Source organism: Ovis aries, chromosome 4 (assembly GCF_016772045.2).
Source record: "Ovis aries strain OAR_USU_Benz2616 breed Rambouillet chromosome 4, ARS-UI_Ramb_v3.0, whole genome shotgun sequence".
Taxonomy (NCBI): Eukaryota; Metazoa; Chordata; class Mammalia; order Artiodactyla; family Bovidae; genus Ovis; species Ovis aries.
Window position 1 is genome coordinate 67,567,288 of NC_056057.1, and position 21,259 is coordinate 67,588,546.

Below are 21,259 nucleotides of genomic sequence, written 5' to 3' on the forward strand. Positions count from 1 at the left end.
CACCACTGCGAATTTGGGAACACAAATAGAACTCTTGCTGCATCTGCTGACTTCGTAATTCCTACATGGTCTAAAAACACTACACTGAAATTCTCACACTTTAACATACATCAGAATCACCTACATGGCCTATTTAAACAGAATGCTGCTACTTCATAAATAAACATATATATACGTGTGTGTGTATATAATTTGCCTAATTTGAATGTTATTTTTGATTAATGCGGAGAAGGCAATGGCACCCCACTCCAGTACTCTTGCCTGGAAAATCCATGGATGGAGGACCCTGGTGGGCTGCAGTCCATGGGGTCACCAGGAGTAGGACACGACTGAGCAACTTCACTTTCACTTTTCACTCTCAAGCATTGGAGAAGGAAATGGCAACCCACTCTAGTGTTTTTGCCTGGAGAACCCCAGAGACGGGGCAGCCTGGTGGGCTGCCGTCTATGGGGTTGCATAGAGTCGGACACGACTGAGGTGACTTTGATTAATGAGAAATGGAGCAGCCAGGACCAAGGAGGTGCCTAAGACACACGGTCCACCTGGGACAGGGCACTTGCCAAGTACCCAGCTATCTGAGAGGCTTGGACTCGGGAAGGACACAAAGCACACAGCCCATCTGGGTCTGTGCCCTTGCAGAGCACCTGAGAACCTGAGCAGCTTAGACCAGGGAAGTGCATGAAACAAAGGGCCCACATGGGACGGTGCACTTGCAGGGCACCCTGGAGCCAGAGCAGTGCGGACCTGGGAAGTACATGCCGCCTCGGGCTGCAGGCAACGCAGCGTGACCCACCCCCTGCGAGCACTCCCCACACATGCTAGCGGTATTTGTTTGGGTGTCCCTCCCTCTCCACATTACAACTGAACAAGTGAGTCTAAATAAGGGGCCACCTTTGCCTCCTCGTGTCAGGGTAGAAATTAGACACTGAAGAGACTTGGAAACAGAGGAAGCCAAAATAAACAAAGAAGGGGGAACCACTCTGGAAGTGACAGGTGCAACAGATTAAAACTCTGCAGATAATGCTGAGGCTGTGCATTTGACGGGAAACCACAGACCTTGAGAACAAATACAAGCCGGAATAAGGGACTATCTGACACTGAACTGACCCCACACTGCCCACAACAGCTCCAGAGAAACTCCTAAATATTATCACGTTTTAATTTACTAAAAATTAAGTTATTTATTATACTCCTTTAACTTTCATTTTTATAGCCTACTATGACCACAGTCACAGACAACTAACCAAACTAATCACACGGACCACCGCCTTGTGTAACTCGATGAAACTATGAGCCATGCCATGTAGGGCCCCTGAAGATGGAAGGGTCATGGTGGAGCGTGCTGACAAACACGGTCCACTGGAGAAGGGAACGGCAAACCACTTCAGCATTTTTGCCTTGAGAAGCCCATGGACAGTATGAAAAGGCGAAAAGAATGACGCTGAAAGATGAACTCCCCGGGTCAGTCGGTGACCAATATGCTACTGGAGAAGAGTAGAGAAATAACTGCAGAAAGAATGAAGAGGAGGAGCCAACGTGAAAACAATGCCCAGCTGTGGATGTGATGGAAGTCAAGTCCAGCGCTGTACAGAACGATATTGCATAGAAACCCGGAATGTTAGGTCCATGAATCAAGGTAAATTGGAAACGGTCAAACAGGAGATGGCAGAGTGAACATCGACATTTTAGGAATAAGTGAACTAAAATGTACTGGAATGGGCGAATTTAATTCAGATGACCATTGTATCTACTACTGTGCCCAAGAATACCTTAGAAGAACTGGATTAGCCATCATAGTTAACAAAAGAGTCTGAAATGCAGTACTTAGGTGCAATCTCAAAAGTGACAGAATGATCTCAGTTGTTTCCAAGGCAAACCACTCAGTTTCACAGTAACCCAAGTCTATGCCCCAACCACTAATACTGAAGAAGCTGAATGGTTCTATGAAGACCTACAAGACCCAAAAATGATGTCCTTTTCATCATAGGGGATTGGAGTGCAAAGGCAGAAGTCAAGAGATACCTGGAGTAACAGGCAAGTTTGGCCATGGAGTACAAAATTAACAGGGCAAACACTCATAAATTTTGCCAAGAGAATGCACTGGTCATAGTAAACACCCTCTTCCAACAACACAAGAGATGAATTACACATGGACATCACAAGATGGTCAACACCGAAATCAGACTGATTATACTTTTTGCAATTGAAGATGGAGAAGCTCTATAGTCAGCAAAAACAAGACCAGGAGCTGACTGTGGCTCAGATCATGAACTCATTATTGCCAAATTCAGACTTAAATTGAAGTAGGGAAAACCACTCACCATTCAGGTATGACCTCAATCAAATCCCTTATGATTATACACTGAAGTGAGAAATAGATTTAAGGGACTAGATCTGATAGACATGAGTGCTTGAAGAACTATGGATGGAGGTTCGTGACACTGTACAGGAGGCAGTGATCAACACCATCCCCAAGAAAAGGAAATGCAAAAAGGCAAAATGGCTGTCTCAGGAGGCCTTAAACATAGCTGAGAAAAGAGAAGCTAAAGGCAAAATAAAAAAGGAAAGATACCCATGTGAATGCAAAGTTCCAAATAACAGCAAGGAGAGATAAGAAAGCCTCCTTCAGTGAACAATGCAAAGAAATAGAGGAAAAACAACAGAATAGGGAAGACTAGAGATCTCTTCAAGAATATTCGATACCAAGGGAGCATTTCATGCAAGGATGGGCACAATAAAGGACAGAAACAGTATGGACCTAACAGAAGCACAAGATATTAAGAAGAGGTGGCAAGAATACACGAAAATTTATACAAAAAAGACCTTAATGATCTAGATAACCATGATGGTGTGATCACCCACCTAGAGCCAGACATCCTGGAGTGTGAGGTCAAGTGGGCCTTAGGAAGCATCACTATGAACAAAGCTAGTGGAGGTGATGGAATTCCAGCTAAGCTATCTCATGTCCTAAAAGATGATGCTATGAAAGAGCTGCACTCAATATGTCAGCAAATTTGGAAAACTCAGCAGTGGCCACAGGACTGGAAAAGTTCAGTTTTCATCCCAATCCCAAAGAACGGCAATGCCAAAGAATGCTCAAACTACCGCACAATTGCACTCATCTCACACGCTTGCAAAGTAATGCTCAAAATTCTCCAAACAAGACTTCAAAAGTTTGTGAACCAAGAACACCCACATGTTCAAGCTGGTTTTAGAAAAGGCAGAGGAACCAGAGATCAAATTCCCAACTTACACTGGAACATGGAAAAAGCAAGAGAGTTCCAGAAAAACATCTACTTCTGCTTTATTAACTACACAAAAGCCTTTGACTATGGATCACAATAAACTGTGGAAAATTCTGAAAGAGATGGGAATACCAGACCACCTGACCTGCCTCTTGAGAAATCTGTATGCAGGTCAAGAAGCAACAGTTAGAACTGGACATGGAACAACAGACTGGTTCCAAATTTGGAAAGGAGTATGTCAAGCCTGTATATTGTCATCCTGCTTATTAAACTTCTATGCAGAGTACATCATGTGAAATGCTGGGCTGGATCAAGCGCAAGCTGGAATCAAGACTGCCTGGAGAAATATCAATAACCTCAGATATGCAGATGACACCACCCTTATGGCAGAAAGTGAAGAGGAACTCAAGAGCCTCGTGATGAAAGTGAAACAGGAGAGTGAAAAAAGCTGCCTTAAAACTCAACATTCAAAAAGCGACTATCACGGCATCCGGTCCCATTACTTCATGGCAAATAGATGTGGAAACAATAGAGACTGTGATAGACTTTATTTTGGGGGGCTTCAAAGTCACTGCAGATGGTGACTGCAGCTGTGAAATCAAAAGATGCTTGCCCCTGGAAGAAAAGCTATGACAAACCTAGACAGCATATTAAAAAGCAGAGACACTGCTGACAAAGGTCCGTCTAGTCAAAGCTATGGTTTTTCCAGTAGTCATGTATGGATGTGAGAGTTGGACCATAAAGAAAGCTGAGTGCCCAAGAACTGATGCTTTTGATCTGTGGTGTTGGAGAAGACTCAAGAGTCCCTTGGACTGCAAGGAGATCCAACCAGTCCCTCCTAAAGGAAATCAGTCCGAATATTCATTGCAAAGACTGATGCTGAAGCTGAAATTCCAATACTTTGGCCACCTGATGTGAAGAACTGACTCATCTGAAAAGACCCTGAAAGGTTAAAGGCAGGAGGAGAAGGGGATGACAAAGGATGAATGGTTGGATGGCACCACTGACTCAATGAGTCTGAGCAAGCTCTGGGAGTTGGCGATGGACAAGGAGGCCTGGTGTGCTGTAATCCATGGAGTCGCAGAGAGTCGGACAGGACTGAGTGACTGAACTGAACTGATATTATCATCAGCTGCAATGTTTAATATCTAGAGTCTGATGGCAACAAAATGTTTAATGAAATTTAAATTATATTTAAAATATATTATTTTATGTACCAGTACTACATAATGTGCACGTGTGTGTGTGTGTGTGTATATATATATATATATATATGTAAAAATACATGAAGAGGAGTATGATAAAGTGATCAGTGAAGACTCAAACATAAAAGTATGGTTCTCTGGTGCAAAATTCTGTGGTGGAAATAAAATACAAATACTACTTCAAGGTAAAAAAGGAACAATGTAAAATTTCCAACAACTAAAGACTAGCATCTTCATGAACATTATAAAGGACGCAGGCAAGTCTCAAGACACTGGGATATTATATTTATATTCCACTGGATATATTTAAAACAGTGATATCAGTATTATAAAACATCAATATTTTTACTATTCCTGAAGTTATATCCCTTACAACTATTTAAACATTATGATAAAAAAAAGCTAGATGTCAACTTGAAAATGTAAAAAGAGGTAGACAGTTTAAAAAATTATTTGGGGACCAAAAATCAAGTAAAAGACTTAAATAGGAATTTCTCCAAAGAAGACATACAAACGGTCAACAGCACACAAAAAGATGCACACTGCTAATTATTAAAGAAATGTAAATCAAAACCATAATCAAGTATCACCACACACCAGTAAGATCGGCCCTCATTAAACAGTCTACAAATAATAAATGCTAGAGAGGATGCAGAGAAACAGGAACTCTCGCGCACCGCTGGTAGGATTATAAACTGGTGAGGCACTATGGAAAACAGCACAGAGGTTTCCTAAACTAAAAAGAAAGTAAGCATATGATCCAACACTCCTACTCCTGAATATACACCCAGAGAAAACTAACTGAAAGAGAGATCTGCACAATATTCACAGCAGCACTATTTACAAAAGCCACAACATGGAAGCAACGTAAAGGTCCATGGACAGATGAATGGATCAAGATGATTTGGTGTACATACACACACACACGAGGCAACAGTACTTGGCTGTTAAAAGGAATACGATATTTGCAGCAACATGGATGGACCTAGAGATTATACTACGTGAAATCAGACAGATATGTCACTTACATGTGGAATCCAAAGTATGACATGAATGAACTTATTTGCAAAACAGAAACAGACTCACAGACACAGAAAATATATTTATGGTTACAAGGGGAAAGCAGGGAGGAGGGATAAATTAGGAGTTTGCGATTAGCAAATACAAACTATATATATATATATATAGAATAAAACAGATAAACAAGGTTCTATTGTATAGAGGGAACTATATCAAGTATCAAGTAATAAACTATGATGGAAAAGAATCTGAAAAAGTATATATATGTGTGTGTGCACGTGTGTATAACTAAATCACTTTGCTGTACATAAGAAGGTAACACAACACTGGAAACAAACTATACTTCAATTTTGTAAATTCAGGAGATAAAAGAGCATCAAGATTTAATGACCACTGTCCCAAAGTACTTGTGAACATGTGCAAAAGGAGTCATGAATAAAAACATTCACAGCAGCATCTTTATAATAATGCAAAATCAGAAACACCACCCATTCCATCAACAATTAAAATGAATAAATTGTGGGATATTCATTCAATGGAATACAATGTGTCAATAAAGATAAATAAGTGCTGGGCAGCACATATACTAAAATTGGAACGATACAGAGTAGATTAGCATGGCCCCTGCGCAAGGATGACACGCAAATTCGTGAAGCGTTCCATATTTTTGCAACTTATGCAGCTCAATTCCAGAAAAATAAACGACCCAATCAAAAAATGGGCCAAAGAACTAAATAGACATTTCTCCAAAGAAGACATACGAATGGCTAACAAACACATGAAAAGATGCTCAACATCACTCATTATTAGGGAAATGCAAATCAAAACCACAATGAGGTACCACTTCACACCAGTCAGAATGGCTGCGATCCAAAAATCTGCAAGCAATAAATGCTGGAGAGGGTGTGGAGAAAAGGGAACCCTCCTACACTGTTGGTGGGAATGCAAACTAGTACAGCCACTATGGAGAACAGTGTGGAGATTCCTTAAAAAATTGCAAATAGAACTACCTTATGACCCAGCAATCCCACTTCTGGGCATACACACCGAGGAAACCAGAATGGAAAGAGACACATGTACCCCAATGTTCATCGCAGCACTGTTTATAATAGCCAGGACATGGAAACAACCTAGATGTCCATCAGCAGATGAATGGATAAGAAAGCTGTGGTACATATACACAATGGAGTACTACTCAGCCATTAAAAAGAATTCATTTGAATCAGTTCTGATGAGATGGATGAAACTGGAGCCGATTATACAGAGTGAAGTAAGCCAGAAAGAAAAACACCAATACAGTATACTAACACATACATATGGAATTTAGGAAGATGGCAATGACGACCCTGTATGCAAGACAGGGAAAGAGACACAGATGTGTATAACGGACTTTTGGACTCAGAGGGAGAGGGAGAGGGTGGGATGATTTGGGAGAATGGCATTCTAACATGTATACTATCATGTAAGAACTGAATCGCCAGTCTATGTCTGACGCAGGATACAGCATACTTGGGGCTGGTGCATGGGGATGACCCAGAGAGATGTTATGGGGAGGGAGGTGGGAGGGGGTTCATGTTTGGGAATGCATGTAAGAATTAAAGATTTTAAAATTTAAAAAATAAAAAACTAAAACATAAAAAATAAATAAAAATAAAATAAAATAAAGATAAATAAGCTACAGCTACAAACAATAACATGGACGAACTGTAAATAAAGTCATCTATTTAGAATGACTCCATTTACATGGTATTCATGACGAAGTCTATTATTTGAGGACGCTTATGTTTTAAAGATGCGTAACTTAGCGATGAAGCCATAAAGAAAGATAAAAATATTTTTCTCAGAAGCAAGTATAATACAACAGAAGACCAAGAGGGAGATTCTAATAAACACTGAACCGTTCATTTCTTGGCATGGGTGGCAGAACAAAAGGACTCACTTTATTAGTCTTGAAAGATGCATACAATTTTACATATTTTTCTGCATGTAAAATATATTACACAATAAAATGACTTCTAAAAATTACCCTTTGATCCAGCAATCTCCATCTGGTAATTCATCCCAGGGATAATAACATCAATATATAAAGAACATATGCACATTGATTTTCATTTGTTTGTGGTAGTCAAAAAAAAAAGCTCAATAATTTATCCAACAGGGCAACTGTGAAATATCTTGCAGTCATTAAAAAGAATCTTAAGTATATTACTTGAGGAATTTTCAAAGTGTTTTAAGTGAAAAAAACAAGATGCAGAAAAGTATTCATAATACAATCCATTTTATAAAACCACAAAATTCCTATATATATGTGTATATGTTATATCCATGCCTAGCACAAAGGTTCAGAAAATAAACATGAAATCAGTTTATCTGGCAGCTAAAGGTGTGGGGGATAAAAAAGAAAAAGCAAGCAAAAAAAAAAATTGGTGTGAACATACATACATGTATAAAGAGATATACCAAAGTGTCAGTGGTATTTATCTTAGCAGGTTTTCAAGCAACTTTTCAAGTAATTTTTCTTACTGGATTTTCAGGTAATTTTTATTTTCTTGTATTTTTATGTGCCATTTCAAGATTTTAACAATAGCACTCAAGATTTATAAATAGGATATATTATTTTATGGCTACTACTACTGCTAAGTCGCTTCAGTCGTGTCCGACTCTGTGCGACCCCACAGACGGCAGCCCACCAGGCTCCCTCGTCCCTGGGATTCTCCAGGCAAGAACACTGGAGTGGGTTGCCATTTCCTTCTCCAACGCATGAAAGTGAAAAGTGAAAATGAAGTCGCTCAGTCGTGTTCGACCCTCAGAGACCCCATGGACTGCAGCCTTCCAGGTTCCTCCATCCATGGGATTTTCCAGGCAAGAGTACTGGAGTGGAGTGCCATTGCCTTCTCCGACTTTATGGCTAGTAAACACTAAAGTTTATACTGTCATTTTGGACAAAGTATCTCTAAGGTCTAGAATAAATAATAGCCCACCTGGTGACATCCATACAGAAACAGCCCTGCACGGTCAGTTTATAAAGTGGAGAGTAAGTCACGTGCTACACCAGAGAAGCTGTCTTCAAGGTGTATGCTACTAGCGGTGCTTCCTGTGTGGTAATGCACAGACAAATCACCTGGGCCTTTTTAAAATGCAGATTCTGTTTGAAGGGAACGGCTCCCCACTCCAGTACTCTGGCCTGGAGAATTCCATGGACCGTATAGTCCATGGGGTCGCAAAGAGTCTGACACTGAGCAACTTTCACTTTCACTTTTTCTCTTTCAATAAGCCTGGGATGGGGCCCAAGATTCTGCACTTCTAATAACCTCACAAGTAAATGTAATGCAATTGGCCCACAGAATGCACTTTAACAAGGTGGTGAGCATTTAGAATGTGATCACTAAGTGGGGAGCACTGGGCACTTTAGCAAATATTACATCATTTAATCCTTATTAAAACTTTCTGAGGTAGGTTTCATCATTTCCATCTACAGATACCTAAACTCAAGCTCACAAGGTAACAGAGAAATACTGATGGCAGAAGGGAAATAATGCCCCCTGGTTAATTTAGTTAATGAAACCCCTGTGGCCGCTCTTTCTATACCACAATTATTTCCTATTTTTAGATATCTTCTTTCAGCAGGAAAACACTAGCATCATAACCTAAGACTTGTCAAGTTTACATCTCAATGCAAAAATGGGACTGCAAATCACCTAACAGAGAGAGTGCTAGGTGTGACTCTCAAACCAGCAGCATCAGCAACCTGAAAACTTGTCAGAAATGCACACTCTCAGGCCCCATTCCAAACTCACTGAGTCAAACACTTTGGGAGTGGGGGTGATGCCCACTGAAGTTCAAGAGCCAGAGAACATCAATAAAGGATTAATGAAACAGAAGTCAAGTTACTGCGAAACTAATTAAGGAGATACTGAAAAGGAGTTAACCCAATTTCTTTATAAAACTTCCTTGGCTGCAGAACTCTCTCTTCTAGGAGAATCTTATGGGACCAGTGTTTTAATATGATTAAACTCTCAAGGATCCTGTCCCAAAGCAGATTTTGTTCCGTGGGGCCTGAGGGCTAAGGGCACACACAGGAAGTCAGATAAACTTAAGTATGAACCTGAGCTCTCAAAAGTACGAGTAACGGTAGTACAGGAGTAGTAACGGTAAGAAGAACAGCAATGATAATGATACTGCTACCAGTTCTTTTCTGTTTATAAAAGGTATACATGTATTACTATAAGAAAATAAATGACAAAACATAAGAAATTCCTAGGAGCCAGATAACCAACTTTTGTGTATGGGTATTACCTTCTGGTCTTTTTTCCTTATAGGCACATACATACACAAATTTGGTAACAAAATCACCAAAACAAAACCCATACCACTGTATACTTAATTTTGTAGTTTCCAGTCTGTCCACTAGACAGACTTCCTGAGGACAAAAGTGGTTTTCACCTTTGCATTCCCAGTACCAGAAAGCCTACCTAGCTTACTGCAGCTGGCACTGAATATTTTTTGACTGAGTGAAGAAGAATCAGATACACAGACTGTACATGATAATAAGAGAAGAGTTTAGGTTTCTTCCATACTCAATTTTAAAGCCAGCTAAACACAAAGGATATCTCTAACTCCTGTGCATTGGCTTATAAAAGTTCACTGCCACAACAAGAAACACTCTTTCTAGTGCTTGCCACATTATAAAGCTACTGTCTTTAAAAAGCCTTAAGACATTAAGTATGTGGATACATAGCAAAAGCAAGAACAATTTCAATAGAATGACAGATAATTTGGTCCCCAAAGGACCTCAATTTTCTGTGGCATAAGCTTGTCAGATTTCTCAAATTCCTCTAGAGCTCTTGACTCCGAAAGAGGAAGATTGCTTTCAGAACACCAAGGAATAATGCTGACAGAGCTAGTTTACCACCCCCTCTGAAAAAAGTGAAACCACCTCCTACCCTGAACAAGCAACAGCATGCGCCTTTCTGCCAAGTATCATTATGACTCTCTTCAGCGCACTAACCTGCAAGAGGACAGGCCTCTAGGCTGCTGTCCTAATCATTTGTTCTTATACAGCAAATTTAATTACCCTTTTGGAATTTGTAAAAATGGGAATTGTCTGCATTAGTATATTCAATTCCAAGGCACGGACAGAGTTGTTTTCTTAAGCTTCATTATTCTTCAGTCTATCCTGGAAACTGAAGCCCAAGAAAATGAAAGATGAAGGTCATAAAACAAGCTTTACTGACCTCAAGGTAGAATTTGTTCTCACCATAACCACTGACCCTTCCAAAAATATCTAATATATCAAAAGTGAATGCAGCTAACCATGTCCCTGATGGCTTTTAAGAATTTTAGTTAGGCCCTTTATACTAGCTTTTTATGAATACTCTTCTCCATAGATACTGAAGGAATCTCCAGGCTGAGGTTCTGTCTTCCTAGTCACCTTTTTCAGTCCATGTAGCCTGATACATGCATCATATAAAAAATAGGAGATTCTTCTCCCGTTCTCAGCCTTGGTGAATACAGAATCCATATTCAAGATTCAGTACAGTCTGTCTCACTGTCACAAATAGCCTAAAAACTCCCTTTTCTGGTTCTTCTTGCGTAAGACTGGAATTTCTACTAACTAGCTGTTACTGTGGATTACAGTTAAGTTGTACAGAAAACTTAAGATCTTTGACTCATTTATACTTCCTGATTTATATACAAAAACAGAAAACATAAGAAAGAAAATTAGATGTCTAGCTACTGTCTACTTAATTATCAAAAGATTTAGACTAAACCAAAAACATAGGAAATAACCAACTCTTTCATCTTTGTTCAATCACTTCTCTACATTCCTTGGACAAGTTACATTTCTCCCATGTTTAGAAGCACTGATCCTAATAACAAAGCTTCCTGAATGCTGTCCTCTTCTGCAGAACTGACAATTTGGAAGAAACAATTAACCACTATATCCCACTTTGATATAGTGAATACCATCTAAAACACTTAGTATCATTCAAAACCTTTTCCAATCAGATAGTTTAGGATTAAAGAGTTGATAAAGTTTAGGGATAAATTTAAGCATTAATTTTAAAATTAAATTTCTCCTTTATTTGAGGTATTTACACACTCAAGTATCCTACGATAAATCTATCACTGATTAAACATTGTGGGTATTCTCAGGCTTAGTGTCCACACATTAGAGGATAGTGTTACTGCAGGGAGGGAGTGGCAAGAAAAAATTTTATTAACCTTTCCAACGTCTCCTATTTTTACTTTACAACTACCCCAAACCCTCAACATGAAGAACTACCTGTTATTATGACTCCATTAAATTCAAGAAAAGACAAAACTAATGTATGATAACGTTGTTGTTCAGCTGTGAAGTCATGTCTGACTCTTTGCAATCCCATGAACTGCAGCATGCCTGTCCTTCATTATTTCCGGGAGTTTACTCAAATTCATGTCCATTGAGCAGTGATACCATCCAACTATTTAATCTATGATAATAGATGGCATAATAGATATGATAATTTATGATAACAGAAATAGGTAGTATTAATCATCTCTAAGAAGTACTGTGGGAATGACTTGGAAGGAGTGTTAAGTGAACTTTTGGGGATAAAGAGTGTTTCCTACTTTTGACAGTGTGTTGATTACACGGTATACTGTCAAATCTACTTGTCAAAACTCTTTAAAATGTAAATTAGGATCTGTGCATTGCAACATATGAAATGTATGTCCAGTCTCTTGTTGTGTCTGACTCTTTGAAACCCCATGGACTGTAGCCCACCAGACTCTTCTGTCCAGGAGATTTTTTTCAAGCATAAATTCTGGAGTGGGTTACCATTTGTTACTCCAGGGGATCTTCCTGACCCAGGAATTGAACCCGTGTCTCTTGTGTCTCCTGCATTGGCAGGTGGATTCTTTAGCACTGCAGCACCTGGGAAGAAGTAAAAATACAACAAATGCAGAATTGGAATTCATCTAACTTCTGATGTTCATCTCCAAATAACCAAAGAAATTACTCTATGTTTATGAAATGGAAATGAGTCAGTGCTTGTGAAGTCACTTTTCTAATCCACAAATTACCACATAAAACAGTATCAGTTCTATATTTCAAGAGACACTAAAAGTGGTCTATAATATCAAGTATTCCTCATTTAAGTGTTCTCTTAGGAAACTAATGACATTCCTCCGAACAATTCTTTACATGGCAAGATGGTGGGAAGAGTGAAACGTAGGAATTAACTGAGATGTAAAGGTGACCAGATCCACTGCTTTCGAAGATGCACTGCTTCTGAAGATGTGTTATAAAGGACAGGAAATCTGAAAAATTCCCAATCAAGACCTTAGAGGTCTCAGACCACAGAGTGCCAAAACACCAGCAAAGCCGCATGCTCCTTTATCAAATGCCATGTCACCCAGGTTGCCTGAGATGCAGTAAATCATACAGCATAAAAACGCTAAGGTTTCGGATACTTCCCTAGAGAAGTAGCATATATTTATAAGAACTGACCTGCTTTAACTTCTCACCAACCATCTCCCACCACCCACAATATACTCAAACTGATCAACAGTGTTCGCAGCACTTGAAACGCTTATGAAAAAACAACTATTAAGTACAGCGTAATTTTATTTGTAAGACAATTTTATGATTGCCACATTTCTATAGTCCACATTATACCTATTTTCTTTGGCTCAACAATTCAGTTTACATACATTTACTTTATGCAGGTAAAAATATCACATCTGTCTGGAGCAGTAAGTTTTTATATATGATTTAAATATACAATAATTTTAGTGATCATTAGCTGTGTTCTCAAATACAAAATGTACTTGAAAACACTGAATTTACAAAATTTTACCTTCTGATTAACACAGTACATGCACTGTAAAGCTTAATCCAGATATTCAAGGGAGATTCATGGGAATAGAAAACACATACATAGAAACTAAATACTTGGGTTTTTGGTTTTTTTTTTTGCAAAATCTGAGAAGTTGAGAAAAGTAAAGGACATGGTCTTCCTGAAGAGGGTGGGAATGACAAGAGGGATAGGAGTCTTGAATGTTTTAATTTTTGACAGCAGTTCAAATGTTAAAAATAAAAAGAAACAGATTAAACCTCACAATACCACAAAACAAGATTTATTTTTATCCTGACTTTAGAGGTGAAAAAACTAAGGTATGAAGCAGTTAAATAACTTACTTAAGGTCACACAGTGTGGATGGACTCAACCCAGGCAGCCTGACTCCGAAAACCCAAACTCCTCCCCATGATAACAGAACACAGCCGTCTCATTCCGAGAGTGCATTCCATCTCCTTTGCTTCGGTGACTGATGTGTGGATAGGCACACAACTTAAATCAGAGTCCTCTTGCTACAGCTGGAGGAAAACATTCCCTTCGGGCCACTCAGATGACATGTAGATGGAAGTAACCACGAGCCAACAGGACATCACCTTAAATAAAGCCTATACACATATGAGGATTAAACTAGGTAACAAGCAAAAAGAAAACTAGGGTGTAGGTGTGCATGCAGAGATCATCATGAGAAACGCTGGGCTGGATGAAGCACAAGCTGGAATCAAGGCTGCCAGGAGAAATACCAATAACCTCAGATATGCAGATGACACCACCCTTATGGCAGAAAGTGAAGAAGAACTAAAGAGTCTCTTGATGAAAGTGAGAGAGGAGACTCAAAGGTTGGCTTAAAACTCAACATCCAGAAAACTAACATGGCATCTGGTCCCATCACTTGATGGCAAATAGATGGGTAAACAATGGAAACAGTGACAAACTTTATTTTGGAGGGGCTCCAAAATCACTGCAGATGGTGACTGCAGCCATGAAATTAAAAGACAACTTTTCCTCCAAGGAGCAAGCATGACCAACCTAGACAGCATATTAAAAAGCAGAGACATTACTTTGCCAACAAAGGTCCATATAGTCAAAGCTATGGTCTTTCCAGTAGTCATGTATGGATGCGAGAGCTGGACTATAAAGAGAGCTGGGTGCTGAAGAACTGATGCTTTTGAACTGTGGTGTTGGAGAAGACTCCTCCGAGGTGTTGGTGTAGGAAGACTGCTGAGAGTCCCTTGGACTGCAAGGAGATCCAATCAGTCCATAATAAAAGAAATCAGTCCTGAATATTCACTGGAAGGACTGATGCTGAAGCTGAAACTCCAATACTTTGGTCACCTGATGCGAAGAGCTGACTCATTTGAAAAGACTCTGATGCTGGGAAAGATTGAAGGTGGGAGAAGGGGAGAGAGGATGAGATGGTTGGATGGCATCATCAACTCAACGGACATGAGTCTGAGTAAGCTCCGGGAGTTGGTGATGGACAGGGAGGCCTGGCGTGCTGCAGTCCATGGGGTCATAAGAGTCAGACGCAACTGAACTATGCATGCACATACAGAATTTCTCAATTTCAGCTCCACTGATGCTGGTTCCTGAACTTGGTCCTTTGAGTCTGTGAGCTATTGTAGGACTCTTCCTAATAATTTGAAAGAACCAAACTTCAGACAAACTACAGCTGACCCATGAACAATACAAATTAGAACTGTGGAGGTCAAATACATGGACTTTTTTCAACAGTAAATACTCCAGTACACCATGAATTCTAGCAAACTCCAAGAGTTAGAGAAGGACAAAGGAACCCAGCATGCTGCATTCTATTGGGTGGAAAAGAGTCAGACATGACTCAGCGACTGAACAATGACAACACACCGTCTACCGTTTGGTTGAGTCCTCCATTCCTAATCATGGATACAGAGGAATGGCTATTTCAGAGAAGGGCTACAAATTAGACGGGACTGCCCAGAGCATCTGCACCCCAAACCCCGATGACATTCAAGGGTTGGCTGAATACAAATCCTCTACACCTAGGTGACTCCACTTTCAAAGAGCTAGATATCCAGAGTCTACCAACTCTTCACCAACTTCAGTGCCACGACTCTGTCCAAGTCACTTCTCTCTTGCAAGGGTTTTGCGCCTTTGCTTGACTCTTGCTCACTAGGGTCTACTCCAGCATGGTTCCCAGAGCAATTTTTTAAAAGCCTAAGTCAGGTTATGTCAATCTCTTCCTCAAAAAAACTCTGCAATGCGTTCCCATCTCTCTCTAAAACAAAACTCTAAAAACCATATCAATGGTTACAAGGCAGTTCATGCCCCATCCCAGTCCTTATCTACAAGCCCTTGCACTCCAACTACACTGGTGTCATAACTATTCCCAGAACACACCAGGTACATTCATTACAAGCACACCTAAGCACCTTTCTAGCTACTGTTCCTTCTCCTTGCATTTGCTATTCCCCTAGAGATTCTTCATGGCTTATTTCTTTAGTTTCTGCTTGAATGTCACTTTATCAGAGAAGTTATCCCTAAAACCCTATTTAAAATAAAAACAAGTCTATAACCCACCATCTCTACCTTTCCACTCCCATTTTTCTGCATCACATTCAAAACCCTCTGAAACACGGTATATTGATATTTTACTTGTTTGTTTACTGTCTCCCCGAAGTATAATATGACGCCTATGAGAGTGCAGAGATTTCTCCACTTCTATATCCTTAGGACAGTGCAAGGCAAAGTAGGTCTTCATCAAATATTTACTGAATGAGCTCTGGAATACTGGACAGTCATTAAAAATAATGCTATAAAATTTTTTAACATGATAGAAGAAACTGATTAAGCAGAAAGAGTATTTTATCAAAGAATATGTAACCAACACATCAAAAAGGAAATCACACGGGATATTAGATAATATTTTTAACTGAATGTTAACAAAACACTTCAAAAATTGTGGCATTCAGCTAAAGCAATTCTTGGGGGAAAATCTGTAGCCTCAAAATCTTATATTAGAACATCCAAAAGATTTAAAAATCAAAAGAATATACAAGAATGACCTCCAAATTTTCTATCTAAAACATATGAGAAAAATAGCCATCAACATTCTATTCTGGTTATTTCCCATGATGATATTACAAGTGATCTGCAATTTCTTGTATGTGCCTTTCTGTATTTCCCACATTATAGCTTTCTCTAATGAACACATATTATTTTAATAATAAAAACATTTTAAACAACTTCTTTTCCTTGTGCTTTAACTGTAATCACTGGCCTCCTGCTCTACCTGTCTCTTAAAATTCTTGCTCCCCAGGATTCTATGCTTGTGCCTCAATTTGTATCCATCCCTCAGTAATCTTAACCACTGTTCAGCTTCATTTATAATATGCAAATAGACAATTTCTCAATTTTTTTGTAATGTCCTAAATTGGAGACATATTTCCAAATGCTTAAAAGATGCTTCTAGACAGAAATCCTCAAAATTTAACAAGCCTAAAAGGACTTATTATCATTTCCTATAACATTATTTTCTTCTTTATTTTTAATATTGGTTAATGACATCACCACACACCCCAGTTCCCAACTCTATCAGTTCTATCTTAGAGAACTCAAGTGTATAACAATCTCAAATTCAACTGAGCACTGAGCAAGAACCAGCCCCGTGTTTGTAACCCTGACAACTACAATGGCCAGCCCCTAGAAAGGGCTCGATTCACATTTATTAAAGTAATACTTAGCATCTACAGTATCATAACTTCTTCAAAGTAAACAGTAAATTCAAAAATATGGTTAGAACAGTTGCATGTTTAGCTGGTTAGCCTAAATCTATCATTAGTGTGGGCACACGTGATTCCTGTCTCCTGATACTTACACCTTTCTGTCATTCCCTCCCCCTTGAGTATAAGCAGGACCTGTGACTTGTTTATAACCAATGGAACGCAGCAAGGGCCATGGGCTGAGTGTCATTACATGTACATATTTACATAAGCGTGTAGCACCGGCCCATCTTGCGAGTCTCTCCTTTGCTGGCTTTGAAGAAGCAAGCTGCCAACAGCTTAATAACCATGAGGAAATGAATTGTAGTATTTAATAAGCAGCATAGAAAACTACCTGCAACTGAATACAATCATAACCTAAGCTATTCCTCAACTCTGTTCATACAAAGGGCATGTTTGTTCCAATTTCTAAACACTTCAATAAGTGGAGAACAATTTAATAATACCAGTCAAGTATATACATATATGTAAAATTAATTAGGAAGTATTTTGCTACATATAGCAGTTCCTATACTTCTTTTTTAACCTATTTGCTAATATACCCAATTGTGCAGATACCCAGAATACACAGTAAGTATAACCTTAACACAATTCTTATAAAAACTGACAACTAATTAGTGGTATTGGTAAAGAAAATAAGTGGTTTCCAGGCAAAGTAATCCAACTGGAGAGGACTGGGGGACTTGCTGGAGACACTACCTGTTAGTAAAACAACGGAGCTTGTACTGGCTTTGCAGTCAGCAAAGCATCAAAAGTACTCAGGTCAGGCAGCTGCTCTCTTATCAGATGGTGCCCACTGCAACACAAACTACTCCTCCTTTGGGCACCCGCTCCACCCTGCAGGAAAGAAAACTCAAAATATTCCCAAAGCAGAAACTTTCATGAGGGAGCCCATACTTTAGCATAACAAAGTATCAAGTGTTTAAGGATTATGTGAGATTACAAATGAGAAAAATTAACCACAAGAGTTCTTTATTTCTGGGGGGTGAATGTGGGAGGAGATGGGTGACAGGATGGTGGTTAGTCATTTTTCTGAAGCAGACATTTCTCTACCACTCTAAGTTTTCAACTGAATAAAAGAACATTCAGGAATAGAAAGCAGATTAATCACAATATCCCCAACTCAAACATTCTGGCACTAAATACTGGTAAGTAATAGTGACTGAGCATAATTCAACACAGTTTATGCAGATAATCTAACACCTTAAACCCCACATCCATCCCGAAGATTGAGAAGTTGGCCTAGAACTACAAATTTTAACATATTCAGTTTTAAGCAATGACAAACTTCAATAAAAGGAAGCAATTGTTTCTAAGTAACAGGAGGCACCTGAATCACAATCACACACCCAAACTTAAGCCAATCAATTAGGAGGTGACCAAAAGCAACCCAGTACCATGAATAAATTGTCTAGATTAATTCATCTCTCCGTCTCACTTTCAGACTCAGAGACATGAGGACCCCACATGATTTCTCTAGAAATGATCTCCATTGACTGGCATAATTTTATAGTCCAATTTACCTTCGATATCCTTGCTAGATAATTAAACACTATTTTACCATCCATAATTGCTGTTAACAAACATTAGCAACTTGTAGTGAAAAAAATGTAGACATACACTAAAGCCAAGAAAATCCTAAGATACCATCAAGTCTTCAATATTAGACTGTTCCCTTAAAGACCTGTTTTAAAACAAAGGTGAAAAAAAAATAAATAAATAAATAAATAGAACAAAGGTGATTAAACAAAAAAAGGCTCTTGTTCACTGTAAAACTTTTGTTAAACTCAGCACTCTGAAAAGAATAAAAAAAGAAACCTACTTGATCGAAACATTCCTGTATGTTTTATAATCATACTCTGATACACAACTCAGTTCAAAGAAATTCTAAGAAAATTCTGTAAACTGAAATATAAATTAAGTACCTCTCTTCTATTTCTCTACAGAGAATTAAATAAGAGCGAATATAGCCACAATACATGTCCCAAAAAGAGCAAAACATAAAACCAACACAGAAAAATTCATTTAATTTGGTAATTCATTACGATGGAACTAGTTACCAGATGTCTAAATTTTTTTTAAAGTGATATTGTTTAGATTTTCCTTTTCCATAAGGGAAAGATAATTTTGTATCTGATTAGTACCATATTTTCCTATTAGGAAACAGTAACAATACAAACATCAATTAAAGTTTTATAAAATTACAGAAATAACTTTCCACTAATTTAGAAATAATCCTTCTATCAACTTTCAGATGGAGTTCCTTTTTATTTGCCCAAATATCTGCACAATTTCTAACTGAATAAATTACTAAAAAATTAAGTCAACATGGAGTAATAATGAAGTCCAGTTTTTAAAATAAGATTCAGGGACTTCCCTGGCAGTCCAGATGTTACGACTTTGCCTTCCAATGTGGAGGGTGCAGGTTCAATTCCTGGTCAGGGAGTTAAGATCCCACATGCCTTGGGGCCAAAAATTTTTAATGTAAAACAAAAGCAATATGTAACAAACTCAATATAGAGTTTAAAAAATTAAAAAGAAAGATTTATCATCTGGTTCCCTAAATCTCAGGATGACAACAAACAGGGTTCTATTAAGTCTCCCTAATGAGCCCAACTACTGAAATATAGGTAAAAAATCTCATTAACACAAACACTGCTAGAAAGATGCTTTTTCACTCTCAAGTGTATTCCATCTCCCAGTCTTAAGTAGGATTTAAGGTACTGGCACTTTGATCTGTCCGTATCATTTAGAAAGAACAGGTAATTTCTCTGATTCTCTTCCAAGTTTTCTCAACTAGAGTCCCTCATCTGAACTATCAAACACAAAATTGTCCCAGTGACTGTTTTCTCAAATTTCCTAAGAATGATACACAGCTAGAAACATTCCAAATGCACAAGAGAATAGTTAACTAATTGCACACAGCAGATACTTTTAAGCCATTGGGGCTCCATTCTCTACAGAGACTTGGTTCCAAAACGCTGCCACAGTTCTCAGTGTCACTGTGCTTTCACTAGGCCCCAATCATGCTAACCCCTAAAACACAAATGCTTTACTTTTCCAACTTTCAGCAACCAGATCTTCTTCACCTGCTATTTCACTAAGAATAGCACAGGTGTCAAATATTTGCCCCCACCCCCAGATGAAACACTTTAAACCCATACAGATAAACTTTGTTAAAAGAAAACAAAGTCCTTTAAAAAAAGTTAAGCCATCAGTATACCAAAGAAGTTACTAATCTGATGAGCCTTTCCCGATTTCCTTTCTCTAGCAAGCTGTTAGACATAACTACATGCAAATTTTAATCTTAAAATAAATATATATTTTTTAGGACCAGCTTAGCCTTTATCCTTGCCACTAATCTCCCATTCTTAAGAAACTGTCTTTTGTTATTCTTCGGTGTGGTACTACAGGACCTTCAGCTGTGTTAGTTATGAATCACAAATCACAGTACAGTCAGCACTAGTTCTTTTTCTCAAAAAGAAATGTTTTAAGGGCCAATCTTAAAAGTCAGTATTTTTAGTCACAAAGAAAAAATCATTTTATAACAAGTAATTAAAATAAAAGTAAAGAGTTGTTTTATATTTTGAATATGCAAAGAGGTATTAAAAAGATGGGGGAAACTAAACATGTCGCCTCCATTTTAAATTTGTGCTAATGTGAATATTGATAGTACAGAACATCAGAGCAATTACATTATTGAACATTTCACTTTATCAACTGCCTGCTCAAATTTCTCACATTTATAAACACGAGTAAAGGAAGCAGAGAAAGAGAAGATAAGTGTTTTCACTATTCACCTGTGCTCAACTGTAACTGTAGGTAATATCATGATGTGTAAAGAAAGCAATGATATGGAAATGTTTCTCTTCTATTGTCTGCATCTCTAACCAGATTTAACATCTACTCTTCATGAACTGGAAAGGGAGTGTCTTAATTCATTTACCATTAACTGCTCTGAAGGAAAGTAGAAACCATAAAACAACTCAAGAGGTCGAATTTGCTTTACTCACATCAGGGGTACCCCTCCCCTGTTTCTATCAATCCAAAAAGACATACCGTTTTGCTACTAAAATTTCCATTTTTCACAGGGTCTTTCTTGAACCCTAGCGAGCACTGCTTTTCAAAAACACCTGGGCTTTTACTGCATCTTGTAGGCAGAACTGTAATGATTATTGGTTTCTTTCCTT

General features: G+C 38.5%; 1 protein-coding gene and 1 non-coding gene across 3 annotated transcripts in view; one reads left to right on the plus strand and one right to left on the minus strand.

Moving 5' to 3' along the window:
* ZNRF2 (zinc and ring finger 2) overlaps positions 1 to 21,259 on the minus strand; it is a 102,972-nt gene that overhangs the window by 80,123 nt on the left and 1,590 nt on the right. Inside the window, exon 2 of one of the 2 annotated variants that reach the window (XM_060414779.1) lies at positions 12,291 to 12,386. The exons of the other annotated variant lie outside the window; for it this stretch is intronic. Coding sequence (XP_060270762.1) covers positions 12,291 to 12,386 — 96 coding nt within the window. The remainder of the gene's footprint in view (positions 1 to 12,290; positions 12,387 to 21,259) is intronic. 2 annotated transcript variants of the gene reach the window in all.
* LOC114114673 (U6 spliceosomal RNA) lies at positions 6,038 to 6,139 on the plus strand. Its single transcript, XR_003589290.1, has one exon. It is a non-coding gene; the product is annotated as a U6 spliceosomal RNA (small nuclear RNA).